The sequence below is a fragment of the Trichomycterus rosablanca genome, chromosome 18 (assembly GCF_030014385.1).
Source record: "Trichomycterus rosablanca isolate fTriRos1 chromosome 18, fTriRos1.hap1, whole genome shotgun sequence".
Lineage (NCBI taxonomy): Eukaryota > Metazoa > Chordata > Actinopteri > Siluriformes > Trichomycteridae > Trichomycterus > Trichomycterus rosablanca.
In genome coordinates this window covers 15,057,085-15,080,502 of record NC_086005.1, presented here as the reverse complement: position 1 = coordinate 15,080,502, position 23,418 = coordinate 15,057,085, and the positions used below count along the sequence as shown (strand labels likewise).

General features: G+C 42.1%; 1 protein-coding gene across 3 annotated transcripts in view; it reads right to left on the bottom strand.

Moving 5' to 3' along the window:
* Window positions 1–23,418, bottom strand: part of rfx3 (regulatory factor X, 3 (influences HLA class II expression)) — a 70,311-nt gene that overhangs the window by 7,742 nt on the left and 39,151 nt on the right. For 2 of the 3 annotated variants that reach the window (XM_063013932.1, XM_063013934.1), the window contains exons 4-13: window positions 12,572–12,827; window positions 8,972–9,046; window positions 7,082–7,263; window positions 6,868–6,987; window positions 4,208–4,332; window positions 3,998–4,122; window positions 1,320–1,435; window positions 1,065–1,219; window positions 711–808; window positions 455–604 (exon numbers count right to left, since the gene is read on the bottom strand). In XM_063013932.1, the coding sequence (XP_062870002.1) occupies window positions 455–604; window positions 711–808; window positions 1,065–1,219; window positions 1,320–1,435; window positions 3,998–4,122; window positions 4,208–4,332; window positions 6,868–6,987; window positions 7,082–7,263; window positions 8,972–9,046; window positions 12,572–12,827 (1,402 nt within the window). The remainder of the gene's footprint in view (window positions 1–454; window positions 605–710; window positions 809–1,064; window positions 1,220–1,319; window positions 1,436–3,997; window positions 4,123–4,207; window positions 4,333–6,867; window positions 6,988–7,081; window positions 7,264–8,971; window positions 9,047–12,571; window positions 12,828–23,418) is intronic. The other variant, XM_063013935.1, reaches the window with a different exon arrangement.

Here is a 23,418-nt window from a genome sequence, read left to right as displayed (position 1 = left end):
CCAAGCAATGTCTTGATTTTTTGCTTCCTTTGCCAGTCTGTCTGCTTTTTCGTTTCCTTCTATGCCACAGTGACTTGGAATCCAGCAGTAGAAGATGGAAAAACCTTGGCTGTAAAGTTTTGTCCATACTGAGTAGTTCTTTGAATATTGGGTGGTCTGTCTTCATGGATTCAAGAGCTTGTATGCAGGATTTTGAGTCTGAACAAATCACACAGCGTTTAAGGGGACTAATAGATATATGTCAGACAGCCAAGAGGAGTGCATGAGCCTCTGAGCGTTTTGTAAGCATCAAATTATTAACGTGGATCGAACCTAGGACCTTCTTGCTGTGAGGTGACGGTGCTACCCACCGTGCCACCCCCTAGCACAAACATGATCTGCATGTATTCAGTGGGCAGAAATGTGGTGCATTGTTTAAATCATCATTATAGTGAAAATGAATGTGAGTGGGTACCTGAACGTTGGCGAAGTCCACGCGGTTCAGATCGCTAAGCATCTGGTTGATCTGCGATGTGTTCTGCAAGACAGCACGTGCAGCCTGGGCCAGGTGGTTCAGAGACGTGTATCTGCGCAGGGTCTGAGCAAAGGCACTAACAGCGGATACCTGAATGACAAAGAAAAACACACCAATCAATGTACAGTCGAAGTCCACTTATAGGGGGTTGAGTCAATTTCAAGTCAAGTCAATTTGGGTAGCAGTGTTAACCAACCTTGGTCTGGGTCATCTTCTGGGGTATGCTGCTCATGGCGTTGGTGAGCCAGCCCTCAAGGCTTTTGGCAAAGTTACGGATGGCTTGAGTCAAGGCACCTGGGGGGAAAGAAAGAGGAATTTCAATAGACTGTATAAGAATGTTTGTAAACGCTCGAAGACGGGGGAGAACATGCAAACTCTATACAGAAATGACCCGGATCGCTCCACCTGGGAATCGAACCCAGGACCTTCTTGCTGTGAGGCGACAGTGCTAACCACAAAACCACACATATGGTAGATGTAGCTCATATTTTCCTGTAATGCAGCAGAATACAATTTTGTTTGATAGATACGTGATTAATGGTCTGCTTACTAGGAATGGGTCTGAGTACGTCAGGGATGAGAATCTCCACCAAAGCCTGGTACATCAGGTGATCACACGTGTTCATCCACTTCAGCACAGCCTCACTACGACACAGCAGCAGCAGCCTGGCACGCGGCAGACGGCCTTCGATTTCACTTATCCCACTGTACACACAAAACCACAGGGTTCAGACTGTTATCTCCACTGTTAGAGTGATGGACTCGCCTTACTGATAATGGAGTGTAGTGATGGAAAGCAGCATACCTGTTTTCTGTCATGGTGGCGCCCTCTACTGAGTCGGAAGGGCAATAGCGCCAGAACGTCTGCCACAGTTTCTCGATCAGGCTGAATTGAAGGTTTACCACGACGTCCAAGATGGCCTTGTGAGAAGAAGCAAAAAAAATGTGAGGGATTTGTACATAACCTTGGCATGGCACCACCGAAATGTACATTTGGATTTTCCCTGGCAGTCATCACTGCAAAATGCAGGGAAATACAATATACTTCAATCAACTGTGGACACTATGGTGACCCAACAGGTAGTGTGGGTGCTATGCATCACCAAGGTGCTACGGACCTAGGTTCAAATCTTATTTCCAGTCACTGCCAGTAAGGAGTGGCATGCTCTTCCTATTATGCTGATGAGTTAAGAGCACTGTCTAGAATATTGTGACCTTGTCTAGTTTTGGTTTGGATATAGCAGTTTAATTCTTTAGTAAATTTCCGGAGACCCGGGTTTGAGTCTTGATGGTAACATAGCCAGGTGTGTCTGTAGAGTGCCTCAACAGGCACGAGGGAAGGAACTATAATGAACTACGTCTAAGATTTCTATTTAGAAACAATTATACTGTAGAATAACAAAACAATTTCTCCCTTTTATTGCACTTTTCTGGCTTTTTGTAAAATAAAGTACACACAATTATTAAAGAGGTTTTATGTTAGAGATGCATGAGTACCGATACTGGTATCGGGTATTTGCCCGATACCGCGCTCATTAACTTGTACTCGTACTCGCAAACGAGGCTCCAATACTAAACATCCAATACCGTGTGCCTAGTGCACGTTGCTGCGTTATGCCTGTTTCACACTACACGATTTTTGCCCTGATTTTCGCTCGGCGACTGGTCGGCGCTAGATTTGCCGGCTCGGGAGCAACTCGGCGTTCGCTCGGCGATCAAAACTCGGCTCTCGATCGCTAAGTGTGAACTATCCAACAACTCGATCCGAGCGGCTCACCGAGCGCTCGAGTTTTCTAGCACGTCAGATATCTGATCTCAGATGTGCGACTGGGAATGAGTGACATGTCGAACAGCCAATGAGAACGCAGGATATGATGTGAGGGGAAACGCAGGAGAGGAGTGTAAACAGGTGGGACAGGGGGATAATATAGTTTATATCAGAATACACCGGCACACACACACACACGTTTTACAGTATTTCTGACCTGATCGTTCTCTACAAAACATAACAACATAACACCAACATTGCAAAAATATTTATTAACCTCCAACTCACTACAGAACAATCCATGCTATTCGTGTTGCCAAATCCACTCAGATTCATTTATTTTTCCTCCTTGATTTCATCACATCAGCACACAAACACTTTGATCACTCGCTACTTGTTGACGTGCATTTTTGGACGTGGTATCATTAAACTTCTCGTCACTTCTCACGTGTGTTTTTGTTTAAAAAAAAAACGGTATTCTAAATAGGTATTGGTATCGGTATCGGCAAGTACAAAAATACATGTACTTGTACTCGGTTGGGAAAAAATGGTATCGATGCATCCCTATTTTATGTTATAGGTTTTTGTTCAGAAACAATAACTAATTTCTCCCTTTCACTGCACAAAATTATTACAAATGTTTTAAACCTCAAATTCTTTTTTTCATTTCTTTTTTTCCCCATTTGATCCCGTAAAATATCCCGAACAGTGGCCACACACAGTAAACTCTCTGCTACATGCGTTTGGTCTCTCGGTGCTGCCAAGTCACGAGACGGCACGTCCACAAAACACAGCAGAGCAGGAGGGGAGAGGAGGAGCAAAGTGTGAAATAGTGGTGGTAAATTCGTTCATTTTATGGACTCAGTAATGTGATCCGGTTCACTTGGGTCAGTTGAGTCACTTGTACTGACATTCTGATTGCGATTGATTTACTGCATGAAAATGCATCCAAATATCACTTGTCTTCTGTGCCACTCATCTTCTGTAAATAAATCCTTCTCTCTTAATTCTCTTGGCACCTCACACTTCTCTTGTCGGTGACAAGTTGACACTTTTTTCTAAGTGGAATCTTGATCATGCAGGAGAGAGGGGTGGACTCACCTACCAATCAGATGGGTATATTAATGGGTCAAGGGTTTAAAATTACCATGGGGGCTATGATACTCCTGAAGTGGTACAGTACTAAAGTAGCCTGTAAGCATTTGCATTTTAATAATAATATAACTATATTTTGTTGTTTCGCTTACAAGAACATATGCTGCATTACTAATCTATACCTTGACTACTGATAATAATAATAGCATGTGCATAAAATCAGCCACATAACGAACACCAGTGTGTTTAACCGCTTGTTTATTGGAATATTTAACTTATTACTTAGATTCACGGACTGGAGTAAAGTCGGTTCAGCAAAATCATCCGAGTCCGCGGTGTTTCGGTGAGCCTGCTCACTCGCCTTGTGTACTTAGCAGCAGCCAGTCAGAGGACTCATAGGATCCGGGTTAACTGAGATTTCGGACTCGTGATTCCTGATTCAGTACAAAGATTCGAATCATTAACCCGGGTGATTCAGGAACCGCCCAGCTCTAGTGTGAAGGTGAGAGAAGCTGTGTTTGTACAGACATGATTTCTACTTTCTGATGAAATGGGAGAAACATACTTAATGTAGCGGGGAGAAACTGAAAGTAAAGTAGTGTAGTGTTAACAGCTCTAACCTCACAGTGCTCTCTATACAGTATCTGAAGAGCTTTGACATCCTCCATGCTGACTCCGTCCTCCCCGTTCTCTCCGTTCTCTCCCAGATCCAGTTCTACAAACTCGGGGAGAGCTCGAGATGCATCTGCGAATAAAAGTAAGGTGTGTTCAAATTATTCATGGCTGAACCTTATACATTCAGTGCTGTTCTCCATCATATTTACACTAACCCAGGAACTGCTGGTGGTGCTGGCTCTGTGCAATGACTGTCTGCTCTGCAGCGCTGGGGTTGTGCTGCCCACCGCTCGAGTAGTTGTCTCCTGAAAAACCGTCCACCTTCTGTACTGGCTTAAACCTGAAACAGAATTCAATACTATAAGAACATGCAGACGGAAGGTTTTCAAATGCACTTGTGGCATCTCACCAACTAATGGATGAGATTCCAGAGGGATTAACAAACTGTGCATAGTAGCAGATGGGTTACACTCAGTAACTGTACACTAGGGATGCATCAATACCATTTTTTCCCAACCGAGTACGAATACGAGTACATGTATTTTTGTACTTGCCGATACCGATACCGATACCTATTTAGAATACCTTTTTTTTTAAACAAAAACACACGTGAGAAGTGACCAGAAGTTTAATGATACCACGGCAAAAAACGCACGTCAACAAGTAGCGAGAGATCAAAGTGTTTGTGCGCTGATGTGATGAAATCAAGGAGGAAAAATAAATGAATCTGAGTGGATTTGGCAACACGAATAGCATGGATTGTTCTGTAGTGAGTTGGAGGTTAATAAATATTTTTGCAGTGTTGGTGTTTTGTTGTTATGTTTTGTAGAGAACGATCAGGTCAGAAATACTGTAAAACGTGTGTGTGTGCCGGTGTATTCTGATATAAACTGTATTATCCCCCTGTCCCACCTGTTTACACTCCTCTCCTGCATTTCCCCTCACACTGTATCCTGCGTTCTCATTGGCTGTTCGACATGTCACTCATTGCCAGTCGCACATCCCAGATATCTGACGCAGAGCCGTAGATTCTCTCTACCGCTCTGATCTGACGTGCTAGAAAACTCGGCAAGCCGGTTGGATCGAGTTGTTGGATAGTTCACACTTAGCGATCGAGAGCCGAGTTTTGATCGCCGAGCGAACGTCGAGTTGCTCCAGAGCTGGCAAATCTAGCGCCGACCAGTCACCGAGCGAAAATCAGGGCAAAAATCATGTAGTGTGAACCAGGCATAATGCAGCAACGTGCACTAGGCACACGGTATCGGATGTTTAGTATCGGAGCCTCGTTTGCGAGTACAAGTTAATGAGCGCGGTATCGGGCAAATACCCGATACCAGTATCGGTACTCATGCATCTCTACTGTACACCTACAAGGTAGCCACACTTATGGTTGTATGCTTATATAAGCTTTAAAAAAAAAACATTTACTATGTATAACACTGCTTCTTTGGTGACTGAAAAATGCAAAGAAAAACCCTATAAGACAGCAACTGACCTTTGGAAAGGTTTAGCTGACACAGGAGTGACAATAGACTATTCTGCCTAGCAGCACTGCTTACACAAACATCATCTACAATAAATACCATAATAATAATGATCTTATCTGTGACCTCATCAAAAACGTCAATGTCTAAAGTATGCAAACCTAATTTTGGATACAAATGCTGTGGACTGATGAAGGAAAAATGTAATTCTTGGCTAAACCTGGCTAACTGGTAAGCATTGGGTTGGTCTGTTATGTTTTGGGGTTGTGTGGCAGCGGATCTGGCCCGCGGGCCGTGAGTTTGACACCCCTGCTCTAAAAAGTAGAAACTCTCAAAAGCAAAATTGTCAAAAGGCTACATGAGGAGGACACTAAATACTGTTTAACATCTAGAAGCTTACTGCAAGGTGAAGTGTGTAATAAAAATTTATTAAAACAAACAAAGGCTTCTTGCTTGCTACATAAAGTGTCTATTTTGTAGTTGTGACATCTTCCCTTGGTGTAATCTCTCTTTAATTCCTGCCACTTGCTACTGTCTATAAAGAAGATAGCATGTTATACCTGGGTCTGTCTGAAAACCTAGTGGGCTGCCTTGCTGCCTACTGCTTACCTTCCTTAGGCAGCTGCCCAATTAGAGAGGATTCTAATAAGACATTAAACTCATTTACATTTTCAGCATTTAGCAGACGCTTTTATCCAAAGCGACTTACAGTACTGTGAGAGTACACTGTCTAAGCAATTGAGGGTTAAGGGCTTTGCTCAGGGACCCAACAGTGGCAACTTGGTGGTGGTGGTGGGGCTTGAACCGGCAACCTTCTGTTTACTAGTCCAGTACCTTAACCACTGAGCTATCACTGCCCTCATAAGGCAGACGTACTACTTAGACATCAATTACAGCGACAATGTCACCACAGTTAATCTCAGGTCATTCAAACCAATAGGCTGAGGCAGCACAACCTGCTAGCATGCCAGCTAACATCTACCTCTGCATCGGATGCTCCCTCATCATACAGTCAGTTTATCACTTAAAATAAGGAACCTCAGTAGGCAGCATTTTAATGTATCTAAGAATTTAGACATGCCTTCTTCTCGATGCTGTCTATGTAGAGAGCTCACTAGGTTTTCAAACAGACCCCCTGCGTGCATGGGTTTCTTCTGCGTACTTCAGGTCCCTCCCACCATTCAAAAACATGCAGAGTTGCGAGTGAGTGAATGGGTTAATGTGTGGTGCCCTGTGATAAATGTGGTGTATTCTTGCCCTGCATGCAATGTCCATGTAGTACCTGAACCACTGTGCCCCTGATCAGGATGAATAAATGGTTTTGAACAGCTCATCAGGGGAATTTCCCATGTACACTGTACACAAAAGGGCAGAAGTGAAGAAGCGGGTACCTCTGTTTGTGCTGGACAGGCTGCTGCCGTAGTGCCATGTACTGCATGTCCTCCTGCAGCCTGTTCAGAGGCGAGTCTGGCTTCACCCGGATCCCGTAATAATGATACTTTGAGTTTCCTCTGCATTTGAAAACACATGGATGGGTGATTAAGACTGATTGTGTGGTTTGTACCGTCAGGTCATACCGAAGACGGTACAAGAGTACGGTCGTACCTGGTTCCGAGGCGGCGTGTGCGCAGGCCCATGAAGATGGAGCGGATGAGTTTTCCGAATGATGCAGCATTGACCGGATCGAGCTTCTCCTCCTGGCAGTGGCGTAGGTAGTGGGTGTAGAGCGTGGAGCGAGGCAAACTCACCCCCTCTGCAGTTTCATAGTTATCTAGAAGCCACTGCAGCTACGGGACAACAATCACGTCAAATGTAAAGCATTAAAATAGGAACAGACGACAAAGAATCTTTGAACTTTAATGTGATAGATTCTCCTAAAAGACCTGGCTCTTTTTCCCAACCTGCAATACCTAATAGCCCTACAAAAAGTGACTGACAGGTCAAAATGTGGTAACTTCTAAAAAGCTTTCCCCGCTGACATTTCTCCTGGCAGTAAAATGCTTTCAAAAGTTAAACCTCTTATAAAAAAGGCACCTTTTTATTACCTGACCAATTAGGACGTCTGCTAGATGTCCAAAGTACGTGGTGTTTCAGCCATATCAGGAGGATATACACTGATCAGCCATAACATTAAAACCACCTCCTTGTTTCTACACACATTGTCCATTTTATCAACTCCACTTACTTATATTGCTTCAGTGTGACCCTACTGAACACCTTCAGGATACTTTAGAACATCAATCACAAGACAGAACTCCTCCTTAAACACCAGTGCATGGCTAATTAATCAATGTTTTGATTATATGAGCAGAACTTTCCATAGACACATTCCAAAATCTTATGGAAAACAGTCCCAGAAGAGTAGAGGCTGTTATAGGCACAAAGAGCATCGACAAAGTGGTTTTGAAATAATAATCTCATGGTCAGGTGTCCACATACTTAAAGCTGTATAACCCAGCTCACAAAGCTAGCCAACAGGAACCAAGGTGAAGGAAATAGTGCAGATGGGGTGGCGTGGGTGAACATAAAGAACAAATAAAATATATATTTTAAAGAAACTGTTTGGGATCGTGTCTGGCATTGCCGGCCAGTCACTATTGGTACTCTTTTGGTTGTCATGGTAACAGGCAAGCCACTTTATTATATGAGCTTCAAAAGCACTCATGCCCGAGTTCTCTCATAGAAAAGGTAGCTGGTGTAAACCTACTCAGTCAGGTAAGTACTGAGGGTTCCGTACAAATGGGTTTTTAAAAAGGAACACAGTTCAGAAATTTATGGACAGGCGGTTGTTAGAAATAAATCAGGTGCAGGCCACAGCACGTATGGAAAGAACCGTTGCATTACTTTCATTTAGACATCCAGAAGAACCTGTTTCCAGACAATGCATGCAACAAACTGTTTGGAGCAAGCAAACACAGTCATGGACAATTTTGCATCTCCAATTCACCTCAATTGCAGGTCTTTGGACTGTGGGAGGAAACCAGAACTCCAGAAGGAAACCTCACGGACACTGGGAGAACATGCAAACTCCACACAGAAAGGACCTGGACCGCTCCACCTGGAAAACGAATCGAGGACCTTCTTGCTGTGAAGAGACACTGCTACCCACCGAGCCACCGTGCCACCTTTGAAACACCTATGATCTCTCATGGAACACTTATGCAAGCATGGAATGGTTTACGGTACGATACTGGGGCATATTTTGGGAAAAAAGAAGGAAATGAGGTTAAGATCTGCTTCATCTGATCTGGGAAGGATAATCGGCTTGTGTGTGTGCAGACTGAAGGCCCAACTATTCTAGACCAAGTCTGAAAACCCTCAGACGCTCATTCTCCTATTACGACTTACAATCTACGTCCTAGATCTAGAGGAGTAATGACCATAGAAAAAGCGTACAAACAAAAGAGGGAAAAAGCAGCAAAGCCTCACCACCTTAGTACAGAAACAGCAAAACTGCAAAATAAAAACAGCAGCATATTGATATTTCCAACTTACATGGCTGTTGAGCAGCGAACTTCTCTGACTGGACAAACCCTCAGACTTTTGCAGCGTCTCAATCGCCATTTCAATCTGATAGACCAAAAAGCAAAAGGAAAGAAAAAAGGAAATAAAAAAAAGAGAAGGGGGAAAAAAATCAAATGAAAGCTGCAGCGACAGAGATCCATACTGAAAACTTCATATACGCAGTGATCAGTACAGACTAGCAGAAAGAAAAATCAACAGCGTCAAGCTTCCCAACCACCACATGCACCGAAAGCACAGCAGATCAATCATATGTACATACATGCTCGTTTTGAAGGAATACTTTACCCCGATGTGAGAAAACCGTTTCAGGATCATGGTGATGACATTGTAAGAACTCAATTTAGGGGAAAGTATTCCTTTCTTTTGAGAAATGCAGTAAAGTAAAGTAATTCAATGCCCCCAAGCCTGCCTACGTTTCCACCAGGACATTACCACAGGTAACCAGCAGAGGTGTAACTGATCCACAATCTGATTTACAGCATCAATCCTGTTTGAGGTCCCTGAGGTACCTTCTGCTGTATATAATATTTTAACCCTCATGTTCAGTAAAATACCAAGCAGGAGAAGAAAAGCAGATTTATTATATTTTACAGCAAATAAACACTGCACTCTGTAAAAGTATAAAATAATTTTTTTTTTTTTTTTTTCCAATTCAGATTCCAAACACAGTGGTACCTCGTAACTCAACGTCGCTTAAATGCGAAATCTTTTAATCTTTACCCCCCCCCGTGGACACATTCGTACCCTTAAACTCGATGTTTCCCTTAAATCTGATGTGAATGCGCCTTTACTGAATGAAATACGGTATTCCAAGATCAAGCATTAAGAAGTGATTAAGAAGCATAAGGAAACAATAAAGAAGTAAACATAAAGTGCAGGTTTTATTGTATTTTTAACTGTTTTTAATTGTATTTCAGTGTTTTTATATTGCATTTGTGTTATTTTCAGTGTATCAGTGTCAAAAACAACCCCATTATTTTACATTAGCCTAAAATACTGTATATGCAGTTCCACTGGACCATGGAACGCCTTAACAGGTTTCCCATACATCCTTATGGGAGAAAATACCTTGAAACTCAACGCTTTTAAAACTCAACACCAGTCCCAGAACCAATTGACGACGAGTTTCAAGGTACTGCTGTACTTTATGACCAAGTTCTTTGCTTGGCTAAAAGCAATTTTTTGTTCTATTTTTCACATTTCCTTCCAAACGGGTCTTGTCTAATTCCCTAATTGTAACATCCTCTCCCGCTGTAGTCTCACAGCCAGACTGAGGACCGCTGCAGACTTTCATGTCCATTCTCGGTCACGTGCATATATTGCTGACCAATTCTTTTCACCTGCCAGAGACAGGGGGTCTGTTCAAAAACCTAGTGAGCTGCCTTGTTGCCTGCTGCCTACCTAGTAAGCTGCCTAAGTAGAGAGGATAATAAGTCATTGACTTTTATACAACAGGTAGTTCCAACCTTACAATCTGATTGGTTGAGAAGCGTTCTAACTGTGCTGATATTCGTGATAACAGCACTGTCTTTTCACACCACAACTGTATTACTCCGATGACGCGTTGCCAGTAACGACAAGCTTCATGCACACAAACGCGCATGCAGGCGACACAGCCTTTTTTTCCAGATCGCGTTTTAAATCCGTTATCTGATATACAATCTAGCGCACTGTGTAGGGAACATAAACCAATTGTCTAATATATTGTCTAGTGCACTATGTAGTGAACATGAATGCGTTATCCGATACACAATCTAGTGCACTATGTAGGGAACATTAATGTGTTTGTAACGCGAACAGTTAGCAGCTCCTAAAAGTTCTGTTCTCATCTATATCCTTTGGTGTGTGCAAGGATTTTTTTTTTTTTTCCCTTCGGAGGTTCTTGCCTTTTTCTTCTTGTTCTTCTTACCTCCCTGAAATGAGTTTTTGCAACTTGGGATTTGCTTTGTAGTGTTACACTTTATATTCATTGTGGAACTACTTTTTGGCGGAAGGTATTGTCAATAGTAATGCATATTTATTATGAAATTCAGAGCTTCTTTGATTTATTTTCTTTATTTATTTTGTAAAAACTGTTGTATAAAAGCAATAGAACACTTGCGGTTGTGTGTTATCGCGACCAAATCACAGCTGTGATGTTATTCGCGATAACACACTCCCTCTCGTGTTCTATTGCTTAAATAAGACAGGTAATTCAGACACACTATTACACTTCTGCACTATTATACAAATTCTAAAATCAATAAGAATTTATTTACATTTGAAACTAATTCCATTCGCTGCTCCGCATTCATCCGCCATATTTGTCATTTTTTGTGAGAAAAGTTGTGCCGCACTGAATGCCGGGATTGCGTTCACCGGTAAGGAAGCATTGGATGCTCCCTCGTTATTCAGTCAGATTATCACTTCAAAATAAGGCATCTTGGTAGGCAGCATTTTAAGGAATCTAAAAATTCGAACAGCCGCCTTCTCAGGGGCGAGCGTAGGAAGACGTAAAATGCGTCTGTACAGAGAGATCACTAGGTTTTCGAACAGACTTGTTGGGTCTATGAGAGTAATACTGCCTACAGAGAGTCACGCATTTCTATCTGTAAACCAACCACCTCGCATGCAGGTGCCTAGAGCAGCAGAGGCCGCAATTGCAGCAGCAACGAAGAATCCATTCAACCTTTTCTTCCCTCAGACACAGACTACTGTGCCTGTTGATAGCATAGCTATTGCGCTTGAGAACATGCTCATTAGATACAAAAAAAAACAAAAAAAAAACACGACTAGTATAAATAAATTTTTTTAATCGTGCCAGGTTGGCAACTTGCATTTTCCCCCGTTTTCTCCCAATCTAGTCATTTCCTATTTTAGTGCAACTTGCACAGTCCCCGCTCTGACTGAGAGCCGAGTGACCCCTCCCACAAGTGCGTGTTTTTCAGCTGCCTCACCTGCCAAAAGAGGGTCTCGGATGTTTCACTGAACTGGTCAGGCAGTGTCTGAATGATGGAGAATGGGACCGGGAGTGGCCAACTTGCCAGTGCAAATACAACGACTGCTGTCTGGTCGAGACACTGGCGCATTCATGTCTTATGCAATGTAAGTCAGTAAGAAGATTATTGATATGTTTTTAGCAGCAGTAATTAATAAATAAATTATTTTAACAACAGATCTAACAGACGATCATGTTTAATTAGGATAACTATAAAACCTACTGAGACTTTTGTAAGTTGTCATTAATATATTTATTAAGAGAATTAATTTAATTATTATAGTCAAATTAAACAAGAATATAATTACTAAAATACTGAGACATGGATACTGGGATTTGTAGAATGAAGTGAGTACCTTCTTTTTCAGCAGGAGAAAATAAGTAACGTGTAACTACAGTCAGACGCAAAAGTTTAGACACCCATAATCAAATTCCACATTTTTGCATCTAAAATTTAATGCACCAATACTATTTTTTTTACTAAATTCATCATAACTGGAAGAAAAGGGTTGTATAATTTGTGTGGAATTTGTGTGGGGTATCCACACATTTGCATAAGACTATAATAATAAGAAAAATGGCTTTTACTGTACCGTTGCTGGTGAAGCCCTGGTGGTTTGTGCTGCAGTGTGAGGAGCTGAACTGTCCATGATGTTGGCCCCTATCAGGTAGGCCCCTGAGCTGCTGATGATCTGACCCCCGGAAAGGCCCATGGCCAGGGCGCCGTTACCGTTGCCGTTGTTGGCCATGCTGTGAGTCGTCACCTGAGCTGAGCTGCCTTGTGTGTCGAAGTAGTTCCCGCTGCTGTTCTGGCTGTAGAGCTGCGGCTCAGAGTAGGAGTATGTGCGTCTAAAGAAATACACAGATTGTCAGATTGGGTATACACTAGATGGCCACTTCAAATTATAGAGTACATGTGTCTCAGCCATAACAGGTGCAACAAAAAATAAATATTTATTTATTTATTAGGATTTTAACATCATGTTTTACACACTTTGGTTACATAGACCACTGAAGTCGTGCGTCATTCTGTAGTCCTCGTTATGCCCATATTTGGAGACCTGGGTCTAACTCAGATTTCCTATGGGAAAAATGAACGGGGTTTTCAAAAAATCGGCTCGAACGCATCCTGTGCTAAATAAACATTTTCAGAACCCTGTACGTTTTGTCCTGTGTACATTTTTCTCCTGTACATCACTGGATCCTCTGAATTATGGGTCGTAATACTAATAATGCTACACGAAAGCTAATGCGCATTAATTAGACGTCACTGAACTACACCAATCAAATCAACGGAACGAGCGGCTCGCTTTTGGTGAGTACAACCAAAGGCGTAACACCCAACCACCCTTGCTTTCTACTTTAATGTAGCTACCTACTAAAAATATAAAGTAAAACTTGTGAATATCACTCCACTGTTACACCGGTGAATCGCGCTGCTTCGTGCGCTCATTTAAGAGGCTTATAAAAGAAAAAAGAAAAAAGAAAAAAAACATTAAGAGGCTTCCAGTCTAGTGACGTCAATTCAGTGCGCAGTAGAATTAGCTTACATGTAGCAATATTCATATTTTGACTCTTTAACGACTTCATAATTCAGAGGATCCAGTGATAATAGACAGAAGAATCTCCATAAAACAAAACGTAACAGCTTTGGAACATTTTTAATGACTACAGGATGCGAGAGAGGCAATTTGCGAAATTTTTCTCTTAGACCCGGGTTACCAAATATGGGCATAACAACATGGCGTGGCCTACAAAATGACGACACGACTTCAGTGGTCTATTCATGACAGAAACGGTAGTTACTGGTTACACATTTACATTTTCAGCATTTAGCAGACACCTTTATTCAAAGCAACTTACATTACAGTTACAGTATACAGTCTGAGCAATTGAGGGTTAAGGGCCTTGCTCAAAGGCCCAACAGAAGCAACCTGGCTTGAACCAGCGACCTTATAATTACCAGTCCAGTACCTTAACCACTAGGCTACGGCTTACACAAGATTCACCAGTTCACAAGTTTAATGTCAAACACAGTCCTGGACAATTTTGTATCTCCAATTCACCTCACCTCCTGGAGGAAACCCACGCACACACGGGAAGAACATGCAAACTCCAGACAGAAAGGACACTGACCTCTCTTGCTGTGAGGCGACGGTGCTACCAACCGAGCCAGGTTTATAAAAACAAGAACACTCACTACTATTGAGATTCATTGGAATGTTGTCTGTGCATCAGTCTTATTTATTTAATATCAGTGCCTGAACTCACAATGGCTTTTGAATGAAAAGGCACAAATTCTCACATACACCCTATAGAAACTTGTGGAAAGTCTTCCCCAAAATAGAGGCTGGTATAATCAACAATGTGGAACAAGGTCCATAATTATTGCCTGTGGTCTTGAGATGAGACAATGTTACGGTTGAACAAGGTAACGGTCAGGTGTCCACATACTTTTGGTCATTTAAATATAGCTGTGATGCATTCAAATTGTCTTCTATCAGTCAAATCTATTGCATATATAAACTATTTGTGCTACCAATTGAATACAACAACCTGAAGTATTCACCCGCTTTCTAATTTCTTTTACTTTTGCATATTAATTACACACACACCTGGTTTTCTTAAGGCTACACAGCTGTTTAGTCCCAATCCCTTGAGTTCCCTTTGCATTGTGCGTGTGGAAATGCTCTTACTTTCAATATTACACATGTCCCTGAGTTCTACTGGAGTTTTTCTACCATTTGATTTCACCAAACGTTTAAGTGATCGCCGATCACGATCATTCAAGATTTTTTTCCGAGCACATTCCTTCCTCGAAGATGATGTTTCCCCACTGTACTTCCACTTTTTAATAATGCGTTGGACAGTTCTTAACCCGATTTTAGTAGTTTCAGCTTCTCCTTAGATGTTTTCTCTGCTTGATGCATGCCAATAATTTGACTCTTTTGAAACAGATTAACATCTTTTCCATGACCACAGGATGTCCTTCGACCAGTGTTAATTTTGACAGCAAATTTTGATTTTGTTTTAGTCATAGTCTTTTGACCAAAATGTAATTTAGTTTTAGTCATAAATTTAGTCATCTGAATTGTTTTAGTTTTAGTCGACTATATTCTTATGATAATTAGTTGACTAAAACTAGACTAAAACTAAAACAATTCAGATGAATAAATTTATGACTAAAACTAAATTACATCAGTCTACAGTCAATTCAGTCGACTAAAATACATGTTTGTTTGTTTGTTTATTAGGATTTTAACGTCATGTTTTTACACATTGGTTACATTCATGACAGGAACAGTAGTTACTCATCACACAAGTTTATTCGATTCTCAAGGTTATATCAAACAGTCATGGACAAATTTAGTATCTTCAATTCACCTCACTTGCACGTCTTTGGACTGTGGGAGGAAACCGGAGCACCCGGAGGAAACTCACGCAGACACGGGGAGAACATGCAAACTCCACACAGAAAGGACCCGGACCGCCCCAGCTGGGGTTCGAACCCAGGACCTTCTTGCTGTGAGGCGATAGTGTTACCCACTTAGCCACCGTGCCGACCTAAAATACATATAAAGGGTGTAAAATGTAAATGCTTTGTCATCAGTTCCCTTAAATTATTTAAGTCATTATACTGTATACACTTACACAAATATTGTTAATGGAAGATGGAATATTATTAATGTTTGAATGTGCAATACACACAAAAACAGATTTAACTTATTTCAAACAACATCTTTATTTACATGACCCTGCTTATTGAGCATAACAATAACAAAATATTAATGACCAGTAGGCCTGCTCTGCCTGAAAAGTATATGCATTGTTCATAACAAATTGCATATTACATTCTTTATAAAACTGGGTACCGTTAGAGCAGCAGTGCCGTCATGTTGCCATTACACTGCCAGCAGTGCCAGATGTCGTTTCAGATTTGTTGTGTTTTTACCCGAGATGGAACCCCACATGGTTTACACATCGTCTTGTTTTTCATGACGTCAAATGAGAAATGTATCCAGATATCGGCTCTCCTCTTTCTCCCTGTTGACACTGTGGAGTTAACCTGGTTCCATGAGTAAAGAAAGTTCACAGGCTAGACTGGTCTTCCCGGGTTCAGATCAAACTTGTGCGAGTGTGGTCTTGCCGCGGTACTGCAAAAGATTAGTACTGATTGGATGGCTACCCGGCTTGTCCCGCCTCTCCACATACGCTAAAGTAGTTCTGATTGGATCTCTTTCTAACTTGTCCCTACCTTCCACAAAACTAAATCAGTTCTGATTGGATGTCGTCCCTGCCAAACATTTTCGTCTCGTTTTTATTCGTTGACGAAAGTGTCGAATCATTTCGTCATAGTTTTTATCCTTTTATGTAGTTTTTATTTAGTTATCATCTCTTTTTCGTCATGAAAAAAAGGTTCGTTGACGAAAACTATGACGAAAATCATTCGTCAACAAAATTAACACTGCTTTCGACGTGGTTGTTTAACAAATGAGAAGCTACTCACTGCATCAGTTAGGGTTAAATAACTTGTTGCCAGCTGAAACAATCACCCATGCAGTAATTATCCAATGGGAGACTTTTACCTATTTGCTTAGTTAAATCCAGGTAGTGGCCAGGCAGTGTATTAGGATTTTAACGGCATGTTTTACACTTCGTTTACATTCATGACAGGAACGGTATTTACTAATTCCACAAGAATCAGTTCACACAATCTTTTATATCAAACACAGTCATGGACAATTTAGTATCTCCAGTTCACCTCACTTGCATGTCTTTGGCTCCTGGAGGAAACCTACACAGACACGGGGAGAACATGCAAACCCGGACCGTTCCACCTGTGAATTGACAGTGCTACCCACCTGGCCACTGTGCTGCTCTCTCTGCGATTTTAGTGTGTTCCTGTAACATAACTTATAGTAGGTACATGGAACCTGTGCTTAGATCAGGGGTGGTACTCGGTTCATACAGTTTGAGAACCTCTGATATACAGAGAGAGCTTTGCACTGTCAAGCCTTTACTAAAGAGCTCTTGCACTCAGCCTAGCAGGAAAATGTTTCTTTGCAGGACCACTTGCCGACACTTACGGTCATCATCAGGTGATGGAGGACAATTCACACCCCTGCTGGGGCTCAAGTGCCGTCAGCGAGCAACAGGTTTCTGCGACGTGACTCGGGAACGAGAGTTTTTCCACCGTCCCTTTCGAGCGAACTCGTGGGAGGACTTCTGCGTCTTTTGTTGTCGGAGAACTGAACCAACCATTAAGCTGGGCTGAGTGGTGCGCTGCTGGCAATTTTGCTGATTACACACCTGACTCGACTCTGCATGTAATTACCGCCGAGTTTAATTGGACGTGTTAGATCAGAGAAACAGGAAAACTGTGTAATGGAAAGCTCGAGATTAGTTTTTAGAAAGCTGCCTAAAGCAGACTGGGAAATGCTAACTGCACTTGCTGGAGTTGATCATAGCAACAGGGAGATGAACTTGCATCTCGCATCTCTCTCTAGTAGAAGGCTGTCCATATATTTTATTAGTATATAAATAAATACAGTGGTACCTTGTGACTCAATGTCCCCTAAACTCGAAATCTTTGAAACTTGATGGCCTGGCTTGAGTAAAACGTCAGCAAAGTGCGTCTATGAGACGAATCTGCATTTGTGTGGAATAACCGTCAGATTCACTCTAAAGGCTCCACATGTAAATGTGTTTAGCTGGATTTTCCTCCTGTTTCACTTTTAAACTTGTGTTATAGCTCAGGGTGCTGAGAAACTGTAAGAATCAGCTTTTCCAAGAGAGTCTAAAACATTGTATGTGACGTAATGTATTAAAAGATACCTTGAAACTCAAAAGCAGAAATTATTTGCCTTTTTTTACCTTTTTAACCCCCCCCCCCCCCCCATCTTTCTCCCAATCTAGTCGTATTCAATTGTCCGATTGCACCGTGCTTCCTCTCTACTGATACTGACCTCCACTCCTGACAGAGGAGAGCCGTGCTCAGGTTTGCACATGGAGAGTCATGCACTGATCCCATTATCCCCCCACCTTCGTTGAAGGCACCATCGATCAGTCAGCAGAGGTCGTAATTGCATCAGTTATGACTAGGGCTGTCGAAGTTAACGCGATAATAACGCATTAACGCAATCTCAATTTAATGAGATTAAAAAAAAGTGCCGTTAACCCAAATTCTATACAGGAAAAATTTACCTATACAGGCAGTGAGTGCCATGTAGAATTACATCACGAAGACCCGCATTGTTATGTTTTGTACTTAACCACGAAATACAAATGACACTAGTTATGGAGAACGAGTTGTCTTTATTGCTTAATCCACAACTTGGAGCATCACACTTAAACATAGCATGCCGTTACCCGCTGGTCACCTGATACACATATCAGCTCAGTGACGTACAACACAGTGGTAACGTGATACGCAGATCACGTAAATGATATATATCACACGCATGATAATAATAAGCTTTTTTCTCTCTTAATTTTCCCTGACACAGAAATGACCTGGACCGCTCCAGCTAGGAGTCAAGCCCAGGACCTTCTTGCTGTGAGGCGACAGTGCTACCCACCAAGCCACCATGCCACCCTCAGAGTTATTAAGATGTAAAATAGGGTTGAGGTAAGGGCTCAGAGCAAACCACTAGTCCCTTTTTATCAACCTAAAAGAATAAAGCCATGTTTTTATGACCTTACTCTGTGTGCGAGTGCAGTAATGCTGGAACAGAAAAACGAACAGTAGAGGTGGATGATCATTGTTCGAAGGCCATTTAAATTCATTTCCAACAGCCGAGACTTGATTTGAATTTAGAGCGGAGTGAAAGCGAGAGTGAGGAGTGAGCTAGGCTGAAATTGAACTTGCCCTCAGGCCGCATTCACACGATGGGTGTCAAAACCGTTTCACACTGGCTGTCCCGCTGTGAATTCGCTGCTATGCCGCCTTGTTTTTACAGCCTGCCATTGACATTTTTAAAGCGCCACCAATGAGGTCGATTTATGATATTTTTTGTATGACGTATTTGGAAATGACACAGAGCCTGTTATGTTTATGTAAATGCCTGACCAGCCAACAGCATCGCTGAGATTTAAAACCGCATCTCAGAGGTGGTGAGCTAGTGTACTAGACCGTTGCGCCACCTAAAAGTTGTGTGTATAATATGAACAGCAGAAGTCTATATTTATACAGGGGCATTATGCAAACAATTTTAAAAAAATAATAATACATACAAGCTATTAAAAGTAAAGTAAATTTTCAATGCTGATTTGGCTTAGTGTTGGTCAGTCTGTATCATATTCTTGAAATGATAAAGTATTGCAAAGTAATATCTTTGAAATTCTTCCTCATAATGTTAAGGTTGCTATATTTTGGTTTTTCACTTGTCATGGAAAATTAAGAGAGAAAATAGCTTATTATTATCATGCGAGTGATGTATATAATTTACGTGATCTGCGTATCACGTTAACACTGTGTGTTGTACGTCACTAAGCTGATATGTGTATCAGGTGACCAGCGGGTAACGGCGTGTTATGTTTAAGTGTGATGCTCCAAGTTGTGGATTAAGCAATAAAGACAACTCGTTCTCCACATAACTAGTGTCATTTGTATTTCGTGGTTAAGTACAAAACATAACAATGCGGGTCTTCGTGATGTAATTCTACATGGCACTTACTGCCTGTATAGGTAAATGAGTGAGTGACCACATAAAAAAGGTATCAGTTTCTGTGCCACCCCTGTGTGAGCAATGGTCTCAGTCTGGCTACCCCTGTGAAAATTGTCTGGCTCCGCCACTGGGCACTTACTCCTCTACTCTTAATGAGAGATGCCATGCACGGTCAAGTCTCAACATGAACTATGGATGACTCGCAGGGCCAAATAGAATTTGCGTTAACGGCACAATTTTTTTAAATCGCGTTAAATTGAGATCGCGTTAATGCGTTATTATCGCGTTAACTTCGACAGCCCTAATATACTGTATGTATATATATACACTGTATATATATATATATATATATATATATATATATATATATATATATATATATATACAGTGTATCACAAAAGTGAGTACACCCCTCACATTTCTGCAAATATTTTATTATATCTTTTCATGGGACAACACTATAGAAATAAAACTTGGATATAACTTAGAGTAGTCAGTGTACAACTTGTATAGCAGTGTAGATTTACTGTCTTCTGAAAATAACTCAACACACAGCCATTAATGTCTAAATAGCTGGCAACATAAGTGAGTACACCCCACAGTGAACATGTCCAAATTGTGCCCAAAGTGTCAATATTTTGTGTGACCACCATTATTATCCAGCACTGCCTTAACCCTCCTGGGCATGGAATTCACCAGAGCTGCACAGGTTGCTACTGGAATCCTCTTCCACTCCTCCATGATGACATCACGGAGCTGGTGGATGTTAGACACCTTGAACTCCTCCACCTTCCACTTGAGGATGCGCCACAGGTGCTCAATTGGGTTTAGTCCATCACCTTTACCTTCAGCTTCCTCAGCAAGGCAGTTGTCATCTTGGAGGTTGTGTTTGGGGTCGTTATCCTGTTGGAAAACTGCCATGAGGCCCAGTTTTCGAAGGGAAGGGATCATGCTCTGTTTCAGAATGTCACAGTAAATGTTGGAATTCATGTTTCCCTCAATGAACTGCAGCTCCCCAGTGCCAGCAACACTCATGCAGCCCAAGACCATGATGCTACCACCACCATGCTTGACTGTAGGCAAGATACAGTTGTCTTGGTACTTCTCACCAGGGCGCCGCCACACATGCTGGACACCATCTGAGCCAAACAAGTTTATCTTGGTCTCGTCAGACCACAGGGCATTCCAGTAATCCATGTTCTTGGATTGCTTGTCTTCAGCAAACTGTTTGCTGGCTTTCTTGTGCGTCAGCTTCCTTCTGGGATGACGACCATGCAGACTGAGTTGATGCAGTGTGCGGCGTATGGTCTGAGCACTGACAGGCCGACCTCCCACGTCTTCAACCTCTGCAGCAATGCTGGCAGCACTCATGTGTCTATTTTTTAAAGCCAACCTCTGGATATGACGCCGAACACGTGGACTCGACTTCTTTGTTCGACCCTGGCGAAGCCTGTTCCGAGTGGAACCTGTCCTGGAAAACCGCTGTATGACCTTGGCCACCATGCTGTAGCTCAGTTTCAGGGTGTTAGCAATCTTCTTATAGCCCAGGCCATCTTTGTGGAGAGCAACAACTCAATTTCTCACATCCTCAGAGAGTTCTTTGCCATGAGGTGCCATGTTGAATATCCAGTAGCCAGTATGAGAGAATTGTACCCAAAATACCAAATTTAACAGCCCTGCTCCCCATTTACACCTGGGACCTTGACACATGACACCAGGGAGGGACAACGACACATTTGGGCACAATTTGGACATGTTCACTGTGGGGTGTACTCACTTATGTTGCCAGCTATTTAGACATTAATGGCTGTGTGTTGAGTTATTTTCAGAAGACAGTAAATCTACACTGCTATACAAGTTGTACACTGACTACTCTAAGTTATATCCAAGTTTCATGTCTATAGTGTTGTCCCATGAAAAGATATAATGAAATATTTGCAGAAATGTGAGGGGTGTACTCACTTTTGTGATACACTGTATATATATATATTTATTTATTTATTTTTTCCTTCTTCCCTTTTTCTCCCTCTTTAGCACATTCAATTGTTTAATTTGCATCGTGCTTCCTCTCTGTCTGTGCCGAACCCTGCCAATCGTTGCTCATACAGCCACTCGGTCTCGAACCGCTAAGGCAGAGCTGGATTCGATACGATGTACTCAGAATCCAGCTCTGGTTGCAGCGTGTCTTTTTACCGATGCGCCAACGGAGCTGCTCATAATATATTATTTAATATAATAATAATAAATGTTAGAGATAACAGTGCAGAATTAAGCATGCAGTCAGACTCCATACTGATGCAAAACAGCTACATCGTTTATATTTGAATAATGAAACTGAGGTGCTCTGGTGGCACAGCGGTCTATTACGGTAGTCCGCTACAGTGGTGCTGTCAGGCAGACGTGGCTATGTTTTCATGCTAGAAGAAGGTTGGGGATGGCTGAAGAACTATGTTGGAATAAGGATAATCTAGGGCAGATGCAATGCCTTTATTTGTCGTATATACATATACATGTACAGTCGGAAATCTCAGCTTCTATGGAACCTGGGGTCAGACAGCAGGAGCAGCCATTTGTACCCCCCTGGAAACAAACACAGTCATGGACAATTTTGTATCTCCAATTCACCTCACTTGCATGTCTTCGAACTTAAAGGAAATCGGAGCTCCCGGTGGAAACCCACACAGACACGGAGAACATGCAACCTCACACAGAAAGGACCCAGACCACCCCACCTGGAAATCAAACCCAGGACCTTCTTGCTGTGAGGCGACAGTGCTACCCACCAAGCCACCGTGCCACCTGGGACGAGATGTATAAAAACCTTGCTGCAAAGCCAGGATTTAAAACCACAGCTCAACCCACTAGGCTACTACTGTCTCGGATTGGAACCCTGTCCAGGGTATTCCAGCTCTTTGCCCAGTGTTTCCCGATGAACACAGACCTGCCGCAACCCTGACCATAAAAATTAAATGAAATAAATAAAGTGAATAATAGTTTCCATATTTATGTATTTTTTAATGCATTTTCTCCCTTTTTAGCACATCCGATAGTGTCATGCTTCGTCTCCACCAATGCTGATCCCTACTCTGATTGAGGAGAACGAAGCTAACCCACGCCCCCTCCGACACGTGGGCAAGCATGCCGGACGCATCTTATCACCTACACTTTGACGAGTGCAGTGCAGCTCAGCACTATGTACGGAGAGACACACCCTGAGAGCACTCTTTTCTCATCTCTGTGCAGGTGCCAATCAGCCAGCAGAGGTCGTAATTGCATTAGTTATGAGAGAGAGACCCCATCCGACTTAATACCACCCATATCCGAACAACAGGCCAATCGTTGTTCATGTGGCCGCTCAGCCCAGACAGCAGGCAGAGCTGAGATTCGGTACGATGTATTCGAGATCCCAGCTCTGGTTCCAGCGTGAGTTTTTACCACTGCGCCACCTGAGCGGCTCCATATTTATGTATTTGAATGAATAAATATTACAAACTGTAACATTCAAATTATTAGGGTCTCCCTATTCAATTTAGAACTGAAGCACACTTACCTAAAACACAACACATCAGTAACAGACCAGACCAGGCGTTTATTGTGAAGCGTCTTGTGCTTCGTTTATCACAAGACTGGGTGCATATCACACGTATCTAAACAATTACAGCACACTAAGCGTTAAGGTTAAACAACTGACAGTTTATTCCTGCCCAGGTTTGTACAAAATGTATTCTAGTTAAAAAAAAGAAAAGCCTCTGGTCGTCATTTGGAGATGAAGA